General features: G+C 41.6%; 1 protein-coding gene across 2 annotated transcripts in view; it reads left to right on the top strand.

The window, feature by feature from the left end:
- Positions 1 to 3,320: 3,320 nt before the first annotated feature.
- Positions 3,321 to 21,198, top strand: part of SMAD2 (SMAD family member 2) — a 50,882-nt gene continuing 33,004 nt past the window's right edge. For both annotated transcript variants that reach the window (XM_004702975.3, XM_004702973.2), the window contains exon 1: positions 3,321 to 3,604. In XM_004702975.3, the coding sequence (XP_004703032.1) occupies positions 3,369 to 3,604 (236 nt within the window). In that variant the 5' untranslated portion in view covers positions 3,321 to 3,368. The remainder of the gene's footprint in view (positions 3,605 to 21,198) is intronic.

The raw sequence follows: 21,198 nt of genomic DNA, 5'->3' as shown, positions 1-21,198 counted from the left end.
GTGCCATGAGACTGTTTCCCTAAGTCTTCCTATTAGAAAACTGAACTAGTGCTGTGATGATGGGTTATGTCTAAGAAGTATCTCTACCGATGGCCGTGGTGTGTGTGTGTGTGTGTGAGAGAGAGAGAGAGAGAGAAAGTCAAATGGTCCTTCCCGTTGGGGCTCCAGTTCATACAGATAGGGGCTGGTTTCAACAGAATGCATTTAGACATGTCTCTGTGATTGGTGGGTGCATTGCAGTTTCATTAGGGTGCCTTAAAAAGGATTTTTTAAAAAGGTCCAATCAAAACTGGCTCCAGAGGGCCACTGCTGGGCCACTTAAAGACTAAGAAGGTCAGCTCAGAAAAGTTGTGTGTTCTGATTTTTAGGATACAAAGGTGCCATTCTGATAGATTTTCTTGAAGGACACAGACGGCCATGGGGGCTGTTAGGAAGAAGTTGTAGGAAAATTGAATTAGTGGCTTTGGTGAGAAAAAGCCCAGGAAGTTGACCTGAGGGTTGCTTGTGACAGTACCACCTGCTCTTTTATTCTTCATGGGGAGTAGCAAGGGCTGTCCTGTGAGCATTTCGTTGGTAAATCACTCCATCTGCCTACAGCCTTGATCTTCTCCCCTGAGACACCATCTCGTTTCCCAGGAGAACAAGGTCTGGGTCCCTCCAGGGTGCCCAGACTGCTGCTTGAGGTGATGTAAATCAGCGCAGATGCCTTAGGGATGGGCTGGGGAGCGGAAACACTGCCTTTCAAGTGTGTGGACTTAGCTGGAGGATGTGTTGAGACAACTTCACATTAGCAGAGAAGAGATAGTTGAGTGGGGATGCAGTTCCTACATATTGGAAATGAATCTTGGTATCTAAGGGTAAAAGTTAACCCCTTTCTTGCTGGACATTATTTCACTCTACAGTAAAGAATTTTTATCCTAGTTCAGGATCTCCTTGAATATTAACATCTTTTAATGCATATGAGGGGCCCACAAAAATGTCTGGAAACGTGGACTTGAGAAATCTTGGAATTTTCTCACGAGAGCGTTCTGAAGACTCCTCGTATGGTCTGGTCTGGTCACTGAGAGTATGAACATTATTGTTTTCATAAGAAACAAATTTGTAAACTAGAATTTTTAGTATTTGAGTATGTGAAACATTTGCAAGGTTCCTAAGTTAAACTAGGTAACAAGGAAATGACCATGTTCCCCGGTTATGGTTTCTGTAGGCTGTTCCCCACGAATGAGCAGGATTCTGGGCTGGGGGGCGGGGTGGTGGTGGTGGGGGTGCTCTTTCGGTCTCAGAAAACCAAACGCACCACCATCAAGTTGTGACTGACTTCCAGTGCCCTGTGGTCAGGGTAGAACTGCCCTGGTGGGGTTCCCAGACTGTAGTGTTCAGGGAGTTGAAAGCCCCATCTTTCTAGATTGAGGAGTAGGAAAAACAAGCTGAATTTGCAATACTTTTGTGTGGCAGAAAATAAACTATTACTGGAGTCATGTAATAAAGACCAAACTTAAAGGGGCAGCAATTGACTGAAGATTTGTACATCAAAAAGGAAACTCACAATTAATTGAAATATGTAGACTATATAAAAACCCGTTATGACAGGATTTTCCTCAACACACATATGCACCCACACATACACCCATACTTCTTCTTAGATATCATTGGAATTAACTAGCGCATTGAATTCTGATTTTGAACACTAACAATTAGAATGATGCATTTACCTTGCTGTTAAGCTTAAATGAGTTGTATTTTAGAATAGCCAGGTGGCCCTAGTTGAAAAGCTTGTTTGCAGAAGAATTCCTAACAAATGTAGCTAGAATAGAGTTAGAAAATCGCCGGCATAAAACCATAGGCTCACACAGTAACTATTAATGGACGAAAAGCCTCAAAGTGGGAAGGTACAGGTAGTTTACATTGCAGAAATTCAGACTCTGCAGCTGAGCACTCGTAGTGTTGCTGAAATGGACAACCTGACGTGTTGTGGACTTCCTGGGCACTGCCGAGTAAGCGTTGGACTGCTAACCACATGGGTGTTGGTTCAGACCCACCAGCCCCTCCTCAGGAGCAAGATGAGACTGCTCCTGTCCAGATTTGTAGGTGTGGGGACCCTGTACAGAGTTGCCGTGAGTTGGAGTCCCCTCAGTGGCAGCGGGGGTGGACTTTAGCTCTGTCACACAATTCCTGTTACTGTCAAAAGTTTAAATTCAATCAAATGAAGCATTCGACACTAATCTCTGGGAGACATAGAATAAGTTAATGATATCACAAGGTGATACAGATTCAGAATGGAAGACATTCTAGATACATTTGCACCCCCTGTGCACCAGTCAGTTTCATGAAGAAGAAAAAATGGTGGGGTGACTGTTCTAGATTTTAAAAAAGCTTGGTCAACTTAGTAACTCAGCAAAGTGTTTAGGCCCTGTTCAAACCAACCGACCTCTACAGGTCTTTAAAATTTTTATAATCAGGGAAGTTTTTATATGACTTGGGTTATATAGGTGATTGCAGCATATGGCAATGATTCTAAAAGGAAGTGTCTATAATTTTAAAAACAGATACTGAGCTATATGTAGGCGCAGTGACAGTCTCCGGGAAAATTTGGGCTGGGCATTGGGCTGCTAAGCACAAGGTCGACTGTTCAAATCCACCAGCCACTCCCATGGGGAGAAAGATGAGGCTTTGTGCTCTCCCAGAGATACACAGTCTTGGAACCCTTACATAGGCTTGTCATGAGTGTGCATTGACTCAGTGGCAGTAGGTTACATATGTTTATATAGTAGCTTTTAAAGAATACCGTATATACTTGAGTATAAGCCGAGTTTTTCAGCACATTTTTAATGCAGTTTTTGTGGTAAAATGAGGTGCCTCGGCTGATATTTGGGTCAGCTTATACTCAAGTATATATGGTAGATGGATATTTTCAGAAGAGGAAATTTCTTTAGATGCAAATTTTAATTATGGTTACTACTTAGAGTTAACTTTTTTTCTAGTGATGAGATCATTCAAAATGATGAGGCTTAAGTTTTTTTACTGGTAAAATTATTGTATTTGCTTACAAGCCTTGAGTTCTTACCCAATATTCTTGTGTTTAAAAGGATTTATTTCTGAAATTCAGTAAAATTAAGGAAGATTTTTTATGCATGACGAGACAAATGATTGCAAGTGGGTTTTTCATTTGTCTCTGGCTATATGGTTCATTTTTGTAGTTTTGATAAAACAACTTTTACTTGGTATCTGGCTTTGCAGTTTGCTCTCCGTACTATGCTCTTGGGATCCCTTGATCCAGAAGCTAGTCTCTGAATAACCCTTTCCCCATCTTTTCTAGGTTAGCCAGAGGAGGCATTTTCGTACTGTGGACAGTTGCCAACGATAAGACCATGTCGTCCATCCTGCCGTTCACCCCGCCAGTTGTGAAGAGACTGCTGGGGTGGAAGAAGTCGGCCAGTGGCTCTGGGGGAGCCGGTGGAGGCGAGCAGAACGGACAGGAAGAAAAGTGGTGTGAGAAAGCCGTGAAGAGTCTGGTGAAGAAACTAAAGAAAACAGGACGGTTGGATGAGCTTGAGAAAGCTATCACCACCCAAAATTGTAATACTAAGTGTGTCACCATACCAAGGTGAGTGCTGTTGATGGCCAGGTTTCATGAGCGGACTGTGGACACTTGCTTAAAAGAACCAGAAGTCACCTGTAGATAGTGACAATAGGACATGACAGCTGTTGTTACTCTGTCATTTCAAAAATACAATTGTGTATTTTTTAAAAATTTATTCTACAGATCATTTTCTTGAACAGTGAAGATATTTTCATTGAGCAAATCTAAGATGTTTAGAGCTTACTAAGTTTTATGTGCATGACCTACATTTGCATGTCATCCTACTTTCTGTGACTGAATGATGTGTGAATCAAGATCCTAAGCTTTTCTAACTAGTCAGTAGTCAGTAATTGCTTTCTCTCCTCTTGGTCAAAACCTTTGATCATATGAGTTACATGAGGCTGTCGCCCTGTGGTCAGTTTAATGTAGTTTTTGTTTGAATTGCATCATTATCTCCAAGCAGAGGCAACTTCTTAGAAGTCAGTAATCCATCAGTAGAACTCCGCTTGAAGGACCTACCTGCTGTCTTGCAAGGACCTGTTATAAAAGACATTGGAACTTTGTTAGTGTTAATTTACCCATTTACAGATAAATACCATAATCAGAATAGTTAAGAAAAAAAAAGGCAGGTGGTTTGTAAGTATGATACTTTTGTGTGTCTTGGAGGATGTCTTGGAACATCTCCCCATAGATTTGCTAACTCATTGTTTGCAATGTCATATATGTGGGCTAGCAATTAGCACGTGAAACCACTCTGCTTGACATACTTCCAGTGCATGTTGAGAAGTATCACCTGTCCCTTCCTGATAATAGCCCGGTGAATAACAGCCTGTCTGCTTGCAAGTGCCAACAGGAAAATGTTTCCTTTATTTTACTTACTCATTTCATGTATATCTTATTTTTCACAAATGTTTGTTGACTGTCTGCTATGCACGTCCGAGAGACACCGAGGAGACAGTGACGGACACAGCCCTGCCTTCATATGAATAGATATCAGCAATAAAAAGGATGGCATTCTTAGTATTTGGGATGGTAAAATGAGTACAGCGAAAACCACAAATGAGATGACAGGTTAGAGCAGTGGTTCTCAACCTTCCTACGGCCACGACCCTTTCATACAGTTCCTCATGTGGTGGCCCCCCCAACCATAAAATTATTATTTTTTTCTTAAAATTATTTTCATTGCTACTTCATAACTGTCATTTTGCTACTGTTATGAATCTGGTGACCTTTGTGAAAGGGTCATTCGACCACCAAAGGGGTTGCGACCCACAGGTTGAGAACTGCTGGGTCAGAGGGTGCTTGAGGGCTAAGAAAGCAACTTTGGAATAAGTGGTGATGGGTCCGCTGAACTCTGAAACAAAATAACTAGCCAAGGAAAGAGTCTTCTGGGCTGAGGGAGGACCAGTGTGAACTGTGATGTGGGAAAGAACTTAATGGATTGGAGGTTAGTGGAGCCCAGTGCAGGTGGAGTGGTAGAACGAGTACAGAACTTGAGAAGAATTAGATCATACAGGACCTTCATTGTAGGGCATTGTGGGAGTTTGGATTTTCCTCTCTTGGGAAACAGTTGAAGACTCAACACCTGTGTACAGTTTTCAAAGGTCACTCTGGTTGTTGGACACAAATGGGAGATTGTGTGTGCATGGGTGTGTGTGTGGTAAGGTGGATTGGTAGTCCTGTGAGTAGGGAAATGAGTTAAGTTCCCTGAGTGAGAGCTGGAGGTAGGGAGGCTGTTAAGGTCTCTGAGTGAGAGTTGTTGGTGGCCATGCGAGTCTGTGAAGTGGAGTCACCAGCCTGCATTCTGGTAAGGTGATGACTTGGCTGGGACTACTCATCATTGCAGTGCTGGACCTTTTCATTCCATGAAAATTTATTAAGTGCTTACTTCATAGTCCTCACTGCTATGGTTGTTTACTTTCTGGTGATAGAAAAGAAAGCAAGGTGAATTTCCTAAGGTGGGTGTAGTTGGTGTTAGGAAAGCGACTGTGTCCACAGGAAAAGGTGTCCACAGGAAAAGGGCTGTGTCTACTTTGCTGGCTGTGTTAAGTTCCTTCTTGAGCAAGATGGTGCCTGAGTCGAGTCGACTTGACCATTGTAAAAGAGGAGAAACCGGTGTCTTCATCAGGAACCTCGTGGTTTGGAGATGTGAAGGTAGAGCTAGAGGAGGAGTGGCCAGTACTGGCCCCAGAGTGGAAAGTGAGGACTGGGGAGTGGCAGGAGGGGGTGGTGGTGGTGGTGGTGATGATGATGATGATGATGATGATGATGTGTGTGCGCGCATGCGCACAGGGAGTAAGGAACTGCAGCTGGCTGTGTGTGTGTGTATTTGCACAGGGAGTAAGGAACTGCAGTTGGCTGCACTAACTATATGCTAGTTGAGAATTGGATGCTAGCAGGCGATGGGGGGAAGGTGGACGAGTCATAAATCAGGCATTTGAAGTCCAGCATGCAGCCTCTCTGAGGAAGGGTTGTGAAACCATCCTGAGTGGAGGCAAGGAGCCTGTGCGTACGTTCCTTCCCGCGTCAGAGAGAGCTGTGCCACAGGAAGAGATGGAGCCATGGTTTTGCATAGGCCCATCTCAGACTGGAATTGCCTTCACAATTTGGCTCTCCACAGCCTAGAGCCTGAGCCTAGCTTCCTGCGGTGTTCTTGAAGGAGGCTCAGTGGAGTTGTGAAAGCTGCGAATGCAGGTTTATCTATAGAAACTGCTAGGTCCCTTTCGTCGTAGGCTTTTCCTTGCTGCTCACTGTCCTTTCCCAGTCTCTTATAGACACTTCATAATCTAGGGCTCCTGCAGCAGTACTGTCTTTGCTGATGAAAGTGAAATGGTGGTTATCCGGTATCTTACTTTCATTATCGGAAGTTCCTTGTAGCCTAGAAATGGAGTTTACTTAATTTAGTGTTTTTCTTTTTGTTGTAAATGATATAGATTCAGTGATATTGATTACTGTCTATCCAAAAATACATTCTTTTTACATGATAATTTGGTACCATCAGTTTTATAAAATTTGCTTTATTTTTAGTAATAGAACAATTAAATTGTCTGCTTGCTAATCATTTCTTAACTGTGAAATCTTCAGTATAGAGACTTTAGTTGGAATTGGTGAATTCTGGATGATGTAGAGAGTAAAGGGGGTGGGGGCAAAAAGGTCAGTTAAGGATAAATCTAAACTGTAGTTTAAATAAAATTGTTCGTTAATCTAAACCCTGGTTTAAACAAAATTGTTAATAAGTCATATTAGCCATAGTTTAAGCAAAATTGTCAATTAATCTAAATTTATTAGAACAAAGTAGTTTTGAATTAAACTTCTAAAAAAAAAAAAAAACCCAAAACTTAAAATGGCAAATAAGGTGTTAGTAAAATATCATAAGTTTAAAAATCTTTAAAATGTAAGTAAGTCCAGTTGATGAGGCACATAAAACAGATCACTTAATTTTTTACACCAGCAAATGTTTTCTATTAAAATAGCTGTTTTGTGGACTTTTGTAGTTTTCTCCCCTGTCTCTTGGCACCCAGTATTAAAACAGGACTAACGGTAGGGGCCACAGCAAAGACTTGGCCTCTGTCCTGCCTCCCACCCCCTCCCACCCTCTCCTCACCTAATCACTGCCTTTGGAGTCCAGAGAGCTGAGTGTTGTACTTACAAAGATGCTCCTGCTGCTGCTGCTTCCTTCGCTGGTTGAAGTGGGACCCAAGGTGCCCTGTGGGTAGAACTCACCTGTGGAGTGGCCCTGAGCATAATAATTTAAATAAAGTTTCATGAAGATTTCACATCGCCCACATTTGTAGACTAGGGAATGGGACACGACTTGGCCATAAAATCAGAAAGGCGGCTGAAAGGAGAGCCAGATGTGAGAAAAAAGTGCCTTTGAACGCACATCTTAGCTGCAGTGATGCAAAATTGAAACTGTATTGGGTGTGGGGATTGGTGGAGGATAAAATGGCAATTTTACAATAAAAACCAAACCCATGCCTATTGATTCTGACTCTCAGTGATCCTGTAAGGTCAATCTTGACATCTTTATGGGAGCAGAGCACTGTTGGGTTTGAACCACTAACCTTACCCTTAGAGCTGGACACCACCTGAAACACTGTTCATTCTAAACGTGCAACATACTATCTCCTTTTTTAAAAAATTAAGAATGCATTTTTTAACAATATTCGTAAACAACTAATAAGGGCTTCTTAAGGTTGGTGGCCCTTTGACCATGTAATTGCGATTTGAATCTTCCATGATAAGGACACAATCAGGAAAAAAGTGGAAGATGCCTGATGGCTGGCTTCAGCTACTGTTTATAATAGCCAAGAGTTAGCAGCAACCCAGTCTTGACCATTCATTGCCATGATTCTAAGAATAAAGGACCTTCAGTGAGATGGACATGGTGGCTGTGGCAGAGGGTGAAAACAGAGCACGGATTATGAAGATAGTGTGGAATTGGGCAACATCTCAGTTATGGTAAAGCCACTGCTAGTTGGGGCTGACACCTGGGCAACAACAACAACTTAACTTTACCAGAATCAAACTTAAAAAAAAAAGCCACCAATCTCACTCATTAAGCATCACTGCATATTGTAAGTAAAATAAAATACCAGAAACCAGAGTTCTGTGGGTTATTAAAAAATAAAAAATGTGACTAGATTACATTTATTACAGGAATTAAGGGTGATTCAACTGAAGGAATTATGCTTATATGAGATACCACATATTCATACTTTAAGAACTGAATGATTATGATGGATCTAGAAAGTAGTGAGTAAAGATAGCTATGTAACACAAGAAATGAACTGTTAAATTATATACAGATAAATATATAATACAAGAAATGAACAGTTGAATTATAAGCAGTATAAATGGCTCAGTGCAACTCACTCCCGTGAGAGAGTTTTGAGACACTAGCAGCCCTTTGAGTCTTGAGGGCCACCACGAGTCCTCTGTAGAGAGAGCTAGGCTATATCAGCACAGCAGCAAATAGCAAGGCAGGTCACCAACTGTCAGCCAGGTCACCAACTGTCAGTCCCCAGCTCCAGAGATGTAAATTCCAATCGTGTGGTCTTAAAGGTTCCTCAACTTACAGCGACACGGTCCACAGGCTAGGCGTCCCACAGGTAGTGTACCCTCTAAATTGAGGCACAGAACAAGCAAGGCAGCCGCACACTGGTCCAATGATTAAAGAGTGAGAGACAAGAAAGGCGAGGCTCACCAAGTCAATTATCTCTCCGCCCTTCCATTAATCTCACTTGTGTATATCGGCCAGGCTGGGACAATAAACTATTTCAGACGGGTTTTGCATAATGCTTGTCTTCACTTTTTTTTACCCTTTGAAGTAAAAAAATTTGTTAGAGCAATTCTGCTTTTATGTTCCTAGCATTTATTGGGTTTTAAAATATGTATGGATGATTATTTTACCTTCAAAACATATGTTACTTAAAAGCATAGAGTAGTTTGTGTACATGACGTAAAAATCAATCCCAGACTAAACAAAAATACAGTCTCTGCCCCCCCTCAGTTCTCATGTCAGACCCCATTATGTTATGAGTGTCTTATGCCTCCATCCTTTCTGGATAATGTCTCATCTCTCATACCTTCATTTTCTGAATAACCCACGAACTGCGAAAGGGAGGTTCTCTAAACATAACTCTGGTATACTTCGCCTGTTCTTACAGCTATGTTTCCTTCAGTATTTCAGAAGGCTGTTCTTTTTCTAACTCCCTCTCTTTCATTTATAGACATAGGGCGTGTGTGTGTGTGTGTGTGTGTGTGTGTGTGTGTGTGTGTGTGAGAGAGAGAGAGAGGGAGAGGGAGAGAGAGGAAAGACTATACTGATGGAGTATTGCGATGGGAGTAAGTGGATTTGAAGTTTGGTAACCTGAGTTTGAGTCTGCTTGTGGGTCCTCAAGAATGCAACTATGCACATCAGCTCCTCATCTGTGAGAGAGGCTACTGCTAGACTGTCACTGTTGAGGACCATTAAAAGAATAAATGTTCCAGTGTTTGTGTTTGGTAAGTGCTACAGCTTGATAGCCATGAGATAGATTAGAATCTCTACAGATAGTCCTTGTCATGTTTTCTTTCGACTTTTTCAAGAGCACTTACATTACAGTGTACCGTCTGTCTCTGCTTGGAAAAAGTTTCTGCCAGGCACATGATCTGCAGCTACATGTATATAAGGGCCCTTGAGGAAGTGTGGGAAAATGGAATGAAGACATGATTGGATTTTCCCATGAATGTTTTAAGCCCCTCTCATGAGTATGTAATTTATTTTTGTCATGTGTGTGACACAGCAGAGCATAGACAAGTGCTCAGTTTCTACATGCACAATCCCGTGACACTGCTGCTGCCCTTTGAGTTGTGCAACCATTCCTTCCCCATTAACTTCAGCTGGCTGAGCCTGAGAGTCCCATGTAATCTTTTGAGTTGCTGTTGTCAGTTTGAGCCCATATAGGTAGATCGTTAAAGAGCTTACTGCTCAAGGCAGACATTCATTACTCGTTAAACTGAATTAATTGTGATTTGGTTTTAAGAAGGCTTTATGGAATGCTTTTAGTTGAAGATGAAAGGTTTAAAGTTTATCTCTGGGCAGTAGTTTTGGGGAGTGGATTCAGAAAGTCTGGATTCCATGAAAATTTGAGATTCTGGTCTACCTGTTCTTCCTCCAGGTCAGGATTCTTTTTTCTTTGTGATCAGAATGGTCTATAATGGCAGCCTGGTGGCTTGCTGGTCCTTTGGTCTCATGTCTAAAGAGGTGGTTGTTTATGGAGGAAAGTTTCATTTTCTCTCCCCTATGCCTGACTTATTCCTTCTGTTATTTTGGGTGAATAGAGACCAGATATTATATTTTTAAAAATAAATTTAAAAAAAATCATTTTATTGGGGGCATTTACAGCTCTTAAAACAATCCATACATCACTTGTATCACATATATTGCCATCATCATTTCCGAAACCTTTTCTTTCTACTTGAGCCCTTGGTATCAGCTCCTCGTTTTTCCCTTCCCTCCAACCCTCATGAGCCTTCGATAATTTATAAATTAATATTTTCATATTTTACACCATCCGCTTTCTTTCTTCACCCCCATATCTGTTGTTCACCCCCCTGTCCAGGGGGTGGTTAAAGTCAGTTATTGGTGATTGTTTCCCCGTTCTCCCCCACCTTTCCTCTGCCCTCATGGTATCACTACTCTCATTATCAGTCCTGAGGGGTTTATCTGTCCTGGATTCTGTGTGCCTAGAGCTCTTTATCTGTACTAGTGTACATGCTCTGGTCTAACCAGATTTGTAAGATAGAACTGGGGTCATCGTAGTGGGGAGGAGGAAGCATTAAAGAACTAGAGAAATGTGTTTCATCAGTGTATGCTGCACCCTGGCTGGCTCATCCCTTCCTTGTGACCCTTCTGTGAGGGGTCTACAGTTGTCTACAGATGGGCTTTGGGTCTCCATTCCGACCCCCTTCATTTGCAACAAAATGGTTGTTATAGGTCTTCTGATGCCTGATACCTGATCCTGTCATCTCGTGATCATACGGCGTAGTGTGCTTCTTCCATGTGGGCTTTGTTGCTTCTGTGCTAGATGGCTGCTTGTTTAACTTCAAACCTTTAAGACCCGAGAAGCTATGCCTTGTAATAGCCGGACACCATCAGCTTTCTTTACCACATTAGCTTATGCACCTATTTTGTCTTCAGCAATCGTGTTGAGAAGGTGAGCATCTCAGTATGCCAGGCTATCAGAACAATGTGTTCTTGGTTGAGGGGGAACTTGAGTAGAACCTCAGTGTCCAAGAGACCAGTTTTAGTACCTAGTTTTGAATGCATAATTGGGTTTCTTGATATTTGCAACATTTATTTATAAAGTCAGAACAACGAAGCTCTATAAATACAAATTATGTTATTGCTAATAGTTACCTTTTACCAGCTTTAGCATCCATTTTCTCCTTTGCGTTGTTCATGAGTTATAAAAATAGTGGCAATTGGTTGCAGATTTTAAACCATTTGCCTTGCGATTTGGGGAGACTTTCAAAACAAGAGCGATCGTTTTACTCATCTGCCTGAAACCACCGAAGACATAATGTGTTGATAGTTTTCTCCCTTTAAAATTGGGTAGGTGACATACTTGAATATGTTGCTTCTTTGTAAGCTGGGAAAATTTCTCATGGTGTTTCAGCCCCTTGAAAAATGGTATGAAAAGATACTATGACAGATCTTTAACCTTCTCAGATTTCTAGGGGCTACAATGGCACATTGGGTTCAGCATTGGTGCTAACCACAAAGCTAGCTGTTTGCACTCACTATCAACTCTGCGGGGGGGAAAAAGACGGGTCAGGCTGTTTCCTGTAAGGATTTGCGGTCTTGGAAACCTCTTGAGCAGTTCTACCCTGTCCTATAGGGTCACTGTGGGTTGGCATGGATTTGACAGCAGTGAGTTGTTTGGGTTTTTGTGTTTGTTGGTTTGTATGTACTGGTGCCTACCTTAACAGGTTTTTTAACTGATACAAAGGATGCTTTTTACTTTGTTAAAATTTTTTTTTCTTACTTAGGAAAATACCTATCTGTACTAGGCTAGGGCTTGGCCCCTTATAAATATTGCTGAATTATACCCAGAGTAAGAAGGAGTCTAATTTTAACATGCAAGACCTGGTACAGTAAATAACAGCCCATCTTGTGTCTCTTTTCCTACTAACTTAGTGTATTGGCGTCAGGGAAGAGATCAGTCTAGCTAAAATAATAGGTAGGTCTTAAAAAAATACAACTATCTTTTGTTTTACTAGGATCCTTGGTCTGTTTCCAACTTTATCTGGAGCCTTCTAGCTTGCTTAGACCATTCCTGTGTGTGACTAATCACATTCTGGGAATTTCATAATTATTGGGACAACCAACTGCCTGCCATTTCCTCTCTGGCATTACTTGCAACTTCTAGGCCCCGGGATCAGTCCCTGGGTGCACAGATAGTGAGCTGGACCCCCTAAATGGCACCATGAGAAGATAAGTAAAGATTACAGCCAAAAAACCCACACAACAGTTCTACTTTGTAACACAAGGGGTTCCCACGAGTTGTAATATATTCAGCAGTAATGGAGTTGTGGTTTTTTTTTAAGGTGCAGTGCAAAGATCAGGCTTTGCCTAAGGAAGAGAGATTATGGGTAAAAGAACACAGAACCTTTGGCAATCACACCAGGCTCTCCTGTCACCCAGTCTGCCACATTTTAAAGTACGTCAAGGGAAGCTAGAGTCAAACTTACACTGTCGTGTCTGAGGGAGTAGGTGGCAGAATCCTACCAGGCTTTTAATCAAAAGTCCCAGGAGACACCACGGATTTCAAATAGCCTACGTTCAAAATTGAGGTGGCACGTCTTTTTCATGCAAGGCTTGTAGAGAGGATGACCTGAGACAAGTACTGGTATAATTAACCTGTCACTCACCCTTGCTGCGAGGCACGGACCACTTGGTTCCAGCTCATCACAACCCTGTGTGCCACAGAACAAAGCCCTGCTTGCTTCTTCTGCCCATCCCCACAGTGAGTGCCATGTTTGAGACCTGTATAAATACAATCCACTGACATGGAGTTGATTCTGACTGATAGTGTCCCTTAGGACAGACAGGACAGGGTAGAACTGCAGCACTTTGGGTTCCTGAAGCAATGAATCTTTATGAGAGTTAGAAAGCCTCACCTTTCTCCTTCAGAATGACTGGTGGGTTTGAATCACTGACCTTGAAGACAGTAAGCAACCCAGTGTGTAACCCCCTATGTCCCTAGGACCGACCCCCTCCTTATACAGACAAACATTCATGAAATAGAAAGTACTCTGGGAAAAGTAGTATGTGTTATGGCATTACCCATTTCCTTCAACCAAATCGAGGGTCTTTTTTTAGGAGAACAACTTAGTTTGACTATGTGCAGAGGTCTGGGAGGTAGATTGGCCCCTGGAGAAGTTTAAAAAAGTGAGAAGCCAGCAGGAGCTGCCCCTTATTGACAAAAATGAACGCATCATTGGATTGGTCTGTATATTCAAAGTTTGATGGGCCAAAGATGCAAGGGCTGCTAACCACAAGGCCAGTGGTTTAAAACCATGAGCTGCTCTGCGGAAGAAAGACTGCAGAGTTAGTCTCAGAAATTGGGCAGTTCTACCCCTGTCCTGTAGGGCCACTCACTGTGAGTCAGGATCAACTCAGACTGTGAAGAGTGACAGTCTCAGAAACCAGGGGCAGTTCCACCCTGTCCTGTAGGGCCACTGTAAGTCAGGATCAACTTAGTGGCAGTGGGAAATGTACTTTAACTTGGTAGGTGAGCTTGAAATGTCTAGAAAGGGGCAAGAAGGCTCAGTTGGGAGCAGCCAGGTGACCCAGCGGACCAGTGAGAGAAGTAACCTGCGCCTGGCTAAACAGGGTCTGCCACCACGAGTCGGTTATCAGCTTGCAGTCGGCTCGGCCACACTTTAAGACCCCTTCTTCTTGCTCTTCCAGAACCTGAAAGGACCTTGCAGATAATAGCTGGCGAGACCTGAGGAGGCAGCAGGAGGAAGTAAAATTAAACAAGAAGGAAGGTTTTAGTTAGGTCAGGCTGAATTTTTAAAGTTGAAGGAGAGTTACTAATAAAAATGGGGGGTTCTGGAAAAGCCATGGGGTCTTTGGAAGATTTTATGAGGACGAAGAAAGTTGTTCGGAGTTTTTGTGGGGGCAGTGATCTTTTTTGTGGGGCTGGAGAAAGCTGTTTCTAATGATTGACCAATTCCAGCTTGCTGACTGCACCCTTCTTTTGAAACGTTAGGATGCTTGTTGAGCGCAGGAGGCAGATAGGGATAGTGACAGGAGGTTGTGTGCATCTGCATGAAAGGACCTCTCAGAAGTAAGGAAAGCACTAAGACTTTGTGAACATAAAATGTTTGAGGATGATATATGTTAACAATCTCCAGAACCAAACCAGACTCACTGCCCTCAAGTCAGTGCTCCCTATAGCTGCCCGCTGGGGGTGTATGCGACTACCGTAGCTGGTGATGGGAGTAGAAAGCCCAGTCTTTCTCTCGACTGCCCACCATGCAGATCACAGCCCAACGTGTAACCACTACACCACCAGGGCTCTGTGAAAATTGCCAGTGGTGCTTAATGTTCAGAGACACCCTTATTGCTTGCTGGCATTTTCTTTCTTTACCATCGCTTTATCCTGCCCTTGACACCGCTGTTCATCTCTGTTCTCGGAATTCCACAAGACTTTTAGCTCTGTGTTTTGTGACTCTGGGATACGTTCTGAAATGCCAGGCCCAGGTTATGATAACACTTCTGTGAGAGCCGAAAGATGGGAGATTTCTACTAACTCTATCACCACAACTTTCATGGACTTTGCTAAACTTTCTGACTATAAGTATGTAAGAGTGTATGATTTCTTCCTGATTTCCTGGTTCTTCCAAATTTCCTGGTCACTGGGCAAGCGGGGGAAGGAAGATGAGATTTGTGGTAAGGAGGATGTGTGAGTCCAGAATGGATGATTACTATAAATTGAAATGTATAGTACAATGTGATTTAAGCAACTTGACAGTCTTCCCATCTTCCAGAGTGCTACTATACACGTTAGCTTATTTTTATTTTGTGGAACGCTTATTAGAAATCGCAGCCAATTAATAATTTCTTTACAACTAAATTCAAACATTACAAAATGCACAATTTAGAATATTGAGTTCTAACAGGTTTCCATTCTGTATTGACAAATCTTTTTTTTTGTATAGTCTACATATGTATGCATTTAATTTAAAAGGTTATAATGATCTGTTTTGATCAGGCTTCAAAAAGTTTGTGGGAAAATTCCCTGATCTTTTAAGATTTTCATGAGCTTTTCATTTATTTTTCTCATTTATACTACTTGTTAAAAAGAATGTTCATGCATCCCTTATTATCTCAGCTATATTAAAATAACTTTTATGAAAATCCAGCCGAAAAAAATTAGCTATTATCATTCAAGGAAATGTTTTTGAGTCCTGTCCAGTGGTAGCCTTATTTATTTCTTAAGTAAAAAAATTCCTGCTCCTGGAAGATTCTGAAAGTCTTTCAGAATTGATGTGTAAAGTTTTTCAATGGTGTGGACTATTTTATGCACTTGGGAAATAAATGGCTACTCGTCATGGGTAGGATCTGACAGCAGGAATTTCAGCATAGCAGTCAGAGGATTGCTTTCCGCCTCTCCTCGTGCTTCCCCCTGTATGGAGGAAGGACAGCACCAAGCTGAAGAAGGAAGAGCAGAGGAACAAAAATTCCTGCCTGGAAATTGTACTGGCTCCCTCTGTTGTACTTTGGCTGCGGGAGAAGAATAAAGCCGCCAGCTTCCACCCAAGACCGGCCGTCTCCAACCCGAGCAAGCAGTTCCACTCTGTCTTCTAGGGTCCCTGTGAGTTAGAATCAGCTGGAGGGCAGTGTAGTTTGGGTGAAAAAAAGTGGAAGCTGTCGATACTCAGATTCACGAGAGACATTGCCAAGTAGCATGTGCAGTCTTATTTATCGTGCACAGTCCCATCCCTGGGGCAGATCTGGATCGTTTAGATCCTACTTGCAAGTCACCATTACTACTTGCAATGCTCAAGGCATTTGCTTTTGTCATGCCAGCAGCCACTCACAAAAAAATGACACACATATGACAGAAATAGCTGTGCAGATGATAACTATACATTCTAGGCCAACCGTTAAATAAATAATGTAAACCAATTTTCTGAAGGCATCGGTGAAGGAACTGCATGGTAATCGGTAAGTCCTTTTTTTCATTTTCTCTCTTTATCTGAGGACTGATCCAACTTGTCGTCTTGCTAGGCAGCTAATACTTGGAAAGAGCTTTGTCTTACTGGCTCGAGGAGCCAGAGGAGAACGTTTGGGAGAACAGCAGAACCTGGGAAGCGAGAGGAGAGAAGCTGAGACAGGTAGTCAAAGGGTGCCACCAGGGCTGTATAAAACTCTGCTCTGGGTTCTAGCTGACCCTTAAACACATGCCCACGGGGCTCAAGTTCAATTAGCACTGATAGAATTAAAAGAATAAACGGGGGCTTTATTTGCTACACACTATAGGGAAGCAGTTTGGAGTTTGTATCCAACCAAATTAACTGCTTATTTAAACAAACAAACAAACAAACAAACAAACACACACACACTCCCTGAAGGAATATGATAGAATCCAAGGTCTCTACAATGTCCCTGTCACTGAGGAGGTCTAGGCTACAATCCTAAATTACTAGCCAAATAACGGAGCAGTACAACAGAAGCCTTACGCGGGAGACAGTTGATGGGGTTTGATTGCAAGTCGAAAGTGATGAGTTTAAACTGTCTATTAAATATGTTATAGGACGAAAAGAAAAGCACCCAAGTAATGAGGCCAAAGATTGGAAATGTTAGATGAGGGTGGAAACATAAAAAAGAATGAAGCAGAAATTTTGGACCTGAAAAATGTATCAGAAGTAAAAAAAAAAAAAATTAAACAAGTCAGTGGCCTTTCAGGTGGATCACTGGAAATGCTTTCAGTCTGAAGCATGTAAACAAAAAATAAAAACAACCCAAACTCACTGTCATTGAGTCAGTTCCCCCTCTTAGCCACCCTACATAGGGTTCCCAGGGCTGTAAATCAAGACAAGAATAGATGACCTCAACTCTGTCTTCCAGAGCAGTTGGTGGCTTTGAACCTACACCCTTGTGAGTAGCAAGCAGTCCAATGCTCACCTCACAGTGCTACCATTGCTCCTTGAGTATATGTATATAAAAAAAACAACAAAAACAAAACCAACCCTCACTGCCATCGAGCCGATTCTGAGTCATAGCGACCCTGTAAGACGAGTAGAAGTGCCCTATGTGGGTTTCCGAGACCAAATCTTTCTGCGAGTAGAAAGCTTACTCTTTCTCCCACTTGAGCAGCTGGTGGTTTCGAACTGCTGACTTTGCAGTTAGCCCAACTTGCAAACCACTAAGCCACCAGAGCTCCTTGAAAGTATATTAACCACATGAGTATAAATGATGAAGAGAGCCGCGGTGATCTGTGAAGCAAATTAAAATGGTCCCAATGTCATAGTGGACTACTCACTGAGCTGCTAACCACTGGGTCAGCTGTTCGAACTCACCAGCTTCCCATCAAGAGAAAGATGAGGCTGTCTGCTCCCGTAAAGATCTACAGCCTTGGGGGGAAAAAAGGGGTGGTGGTGCAGTTCTCCTGTTCCCTTAAGGGTCACTGTGAGTTGGAATGGACTTAAAGGCAGTGAGTTTTGAGTTTTATTCATGTGGTTGTAGTGCCAAAAAAGAAGAGTAAAATAGGACCTGGAGTGGGTGGGAGGGGCACCTAAAGAAAATAATAGCTGAATGCCTCCCAAATACGGTGAAGCCATGCATGTACAGTGTAGAAGCTGGATGAGCCTTGATACTGTGGTCATCCTGTAGAGACAGATGGACCCCATCCAGAATTTGTCTTTGATGCAAGACTGATGATGCACACACTACCTAGCAGGGTAACACACGCTTACAGTTGAAGTGTTTAATTAGACCGCAGGTTCCCAAACTTACTTGGCCTACCGCTCCCTTCTGGGGGGAAAAAAGTTTTACTCTTCGCCTCCCTACCAATGAAAAACCTTTGTATTATGCTCCTTTAGCAATTAGAACTTTTGTACTGTAGCCCATAATCCAGGATAAAGTATAGATATATGCTTGGATGGTACCAGCATTCCCAGGGTGGTGTTGCCCATTTTGGGAAACACTGAATTAGACCCCTAAAAGAAAGAAAAATCAAATACAGGCATAGATGGTTTAATTTCAGAAACAAAGACTAGCTGTTGAGTTCAGTCTTATTGAGGGGAACCCCTAAGAATAGGATTTTCAGTGGCAGCAACCTTCTAGAAGTTGATTACAAGGCCTGTCATCCCACGTCTAGGGTTTTCGAACTGAGTAGGCCAGTAGCCTTTCTTTACCCCACCCAGAGATGTCTACTTGATTGCTACAGAACATGAAACTCACCAGCAGTAAAATACACAGTCTGTTTTCAAGTACTTGTGGCAACTTCTCTAATCAACCAGTTGCAGGACACAAGTCTTAATAAATTTAAAAAGATGGAAATCAGCAGAGTGATATCTCTGTGAATAAGAGAATGAAAATTTAATATCAAAATTCCTTGACTCATGGATTATTTAAGAGGAAAAAAAGCCAAAGAATTTAGAAAATATTCAACATCAAATATGTGAGTTGCAGTTAAAAGGGGGATTCGCAGTAAATTTGTAGCTTTGAGTAATTATACTCCAAATGAAGAAAACTAGAAATTGATTACTTAAGATTACACATGGAAAAACATCAAAGAAAAGGTATAGGAAATAGGAGGAAAAATTAGTAAACAGAAAAGAGACGATAGAAATAATAAGGTCAAAAGTTGCTGTTTTAGAAAGAATAAATTAATGAAGCCTTACTAGATGTTGTAATAAAAAGATCCATTTGTATACATTATGTATGCTACTAATGTAATAGGTTTTATACTAGATCTTAACAGACATTAAAAATCAAGCATATATAATGAACTTTGTCCCATTATATTTGACAACTTTACATGTCATTTTTTAAAAGAAGTGTATTAGCAAAACTGATAAAAGAAGAAATAGAAAATATGGATAACCTTGTATCAGTTAAAGGAAGCATAATAAATAGAACTGTTGGTGGCCTCACAAGTGTACTCGGGCAGCATACAAAAAAGGGGGAGTACAAGGTTGAGTGGGGCTTATCCCCAAGGTTAGTTTAACATTCAAAATTAATCAGTGTAATTCACCACATAAAACCAGAAGATCATATCGCTCGATCAGAGGCATTTGGCAATCATTCATTAAAAGCTCCCAGCAAACTAGAACTATAAAGGGACTTAATCTGATAAAGGACATTTATGAGAAGTCTATAGCTAAGAATATATCACAAAGTAGTATGGTTTCCATGAGGTCAGTGAACAAGGCACAGAGGTCGAGTACCAGTAGTTTAGTGGTGGGTCTAACCTAGGTTAGATTGGGTTAAAATTCTGTCTATAGTGACATTATTTATGTGGAGAAATCTTTACAAATCTACCAGAAGCACCCGTAGAGTTAATGAGTATATTTAACATAGTTAATATGTTATTATGCATGCTTGCATATCTAGGTTTGAAGTGTCTGCGCCTGAGTTTTTAAGTGTCACTGAAACCTGTGGAAGCCAGAATTCGAGGGCTGCCCTGCTTCTCCTGGGCTTGGCAGCTCTCCACCGTTGAGAGGTGCAGTCTTCACACTTTTCTTTTCCCTCATGTATTTTAGGGGAAATATTCAAGTCTGTCTTCTCTGATTGGCTTCCACCTTACCCAGGTTCCAGCTTTTATACAATCACAAAATCAGATGCATTGATGGGTAGGTAAATGATAGCGCAAACAGTGGAAAGTTTGTCATGGGATCAGCAGATAAATATGCGGATCCTTAGGCTACAGTTCTTGTAACTTTGACAGGTGTTTGCAAAGGTGTGGAATTCAAAAAGGGAGGGGAGACGGAATGCATGTGCATTAGGGTATCTAAAAAGTTGACAAAATACATAGAAGTGGTTGAAACATTTTCCTAAAATCTTCCCCCTAAATGTTTGCTTTGACTCTCTTATAAACTGACTGGGAAGGTTTATTGTCTGTAGGGACTTGGTGATTTGTTCAAGGTTTCATAATACAATCTGCTATTAAAAATTTTTAGTTGATTTACGGGGAACCCTTTGTGTGTCAGAGTCAAGTGGCCCCATAAGATTTCCAATGACTGCTTTGTCCTGAAGTAGATTGACAGGCTTTGCTTCCTAAGTGCCTCTTGGGCACTTGAACCAGCAACCTTCTCGTTAGCAGTCAAATATATTTGGCTGTACCACCCAGTCTCCTTATTTGATGAAAATATCAATAATCCAGGAGACCTTGGAATAAAACTGCTGACATCACTGGGTATATATTTGAGCTTATTTTTATTCTGTTTCTGATTTGAAGACTCAGTATAGTCTACTTTTCAAAAGGTCTGTTTTGTACATGTTCAGCTTGCAAAATATACGAAGAAGCAGAGAGCACCATGCAGGGCGCACTGGACCGTGCCCTGAGCTCCTGGGAAACTGGACTGACTCAGGCACTTGCCGCCTGTGCCGTTCTGTGTGGGTGTGGAACTTGCAGTGAAGCGTAGGGAGGGTGTGCATTGTGGTGTCTTAGCCTTTTGAAGAGGGGTAGGGGGAAGACTGCTTAATATTTCGTTGTGACAAGATAAAATTGGAAAACATTTTGTACTGAGTGAAGGTTTAAGCTCACTAAGGACCCTATTAAACTGTCTCCACATTTAATTACTCTAAATTATACCTTAATTATGAAGGAATGTAAGCACTTGTTAGTTATTATTAGTGAGTCAACTTTTGGAAACAGATCATCTTTTCGTTTACATTTCTCAGTTAGTTTTACTTAAGAATATCCTAAGTTTCCAGAGATAGCGAACATTTGTGACAGCTTGTTTCGGAATTAGATTATGTACATTTTTGCATGCAAAATAAAATAATAGGAAAAATTTGGAGTCTGAGCCAAATAAAAGACTACCATTCTCAACTCTTGATGGAAACTCTTACTTTAGTTAAAAAAAAGTTGTTTTTAGTGTTTTGATAATTA

The sequence above is a fragment of the Echinops telfairi genome, unplaced genomic scaffold, assembly GCF_000313985.2.
Source record: "Echinops telfairi isolate 266 unplaced genomic scaffold, ASM31398v2 ScPeMD7_7400;HRSCAF=8409, whole genome shotgun sequence".
In the NCBI taxonomy this organism is placed as follows: domain Eukaryota; kingdom Metazoa; phylum Chordata; class Mammalia; order Afrosoricida; family Tenrecidae; genus Echinops; species Echinops telfairi.
The sequence above is the reverse complement of the archived record's forward strand: the minus strand, read 5'-3'. Positions and strand labels throughout refer to the sequence as shown.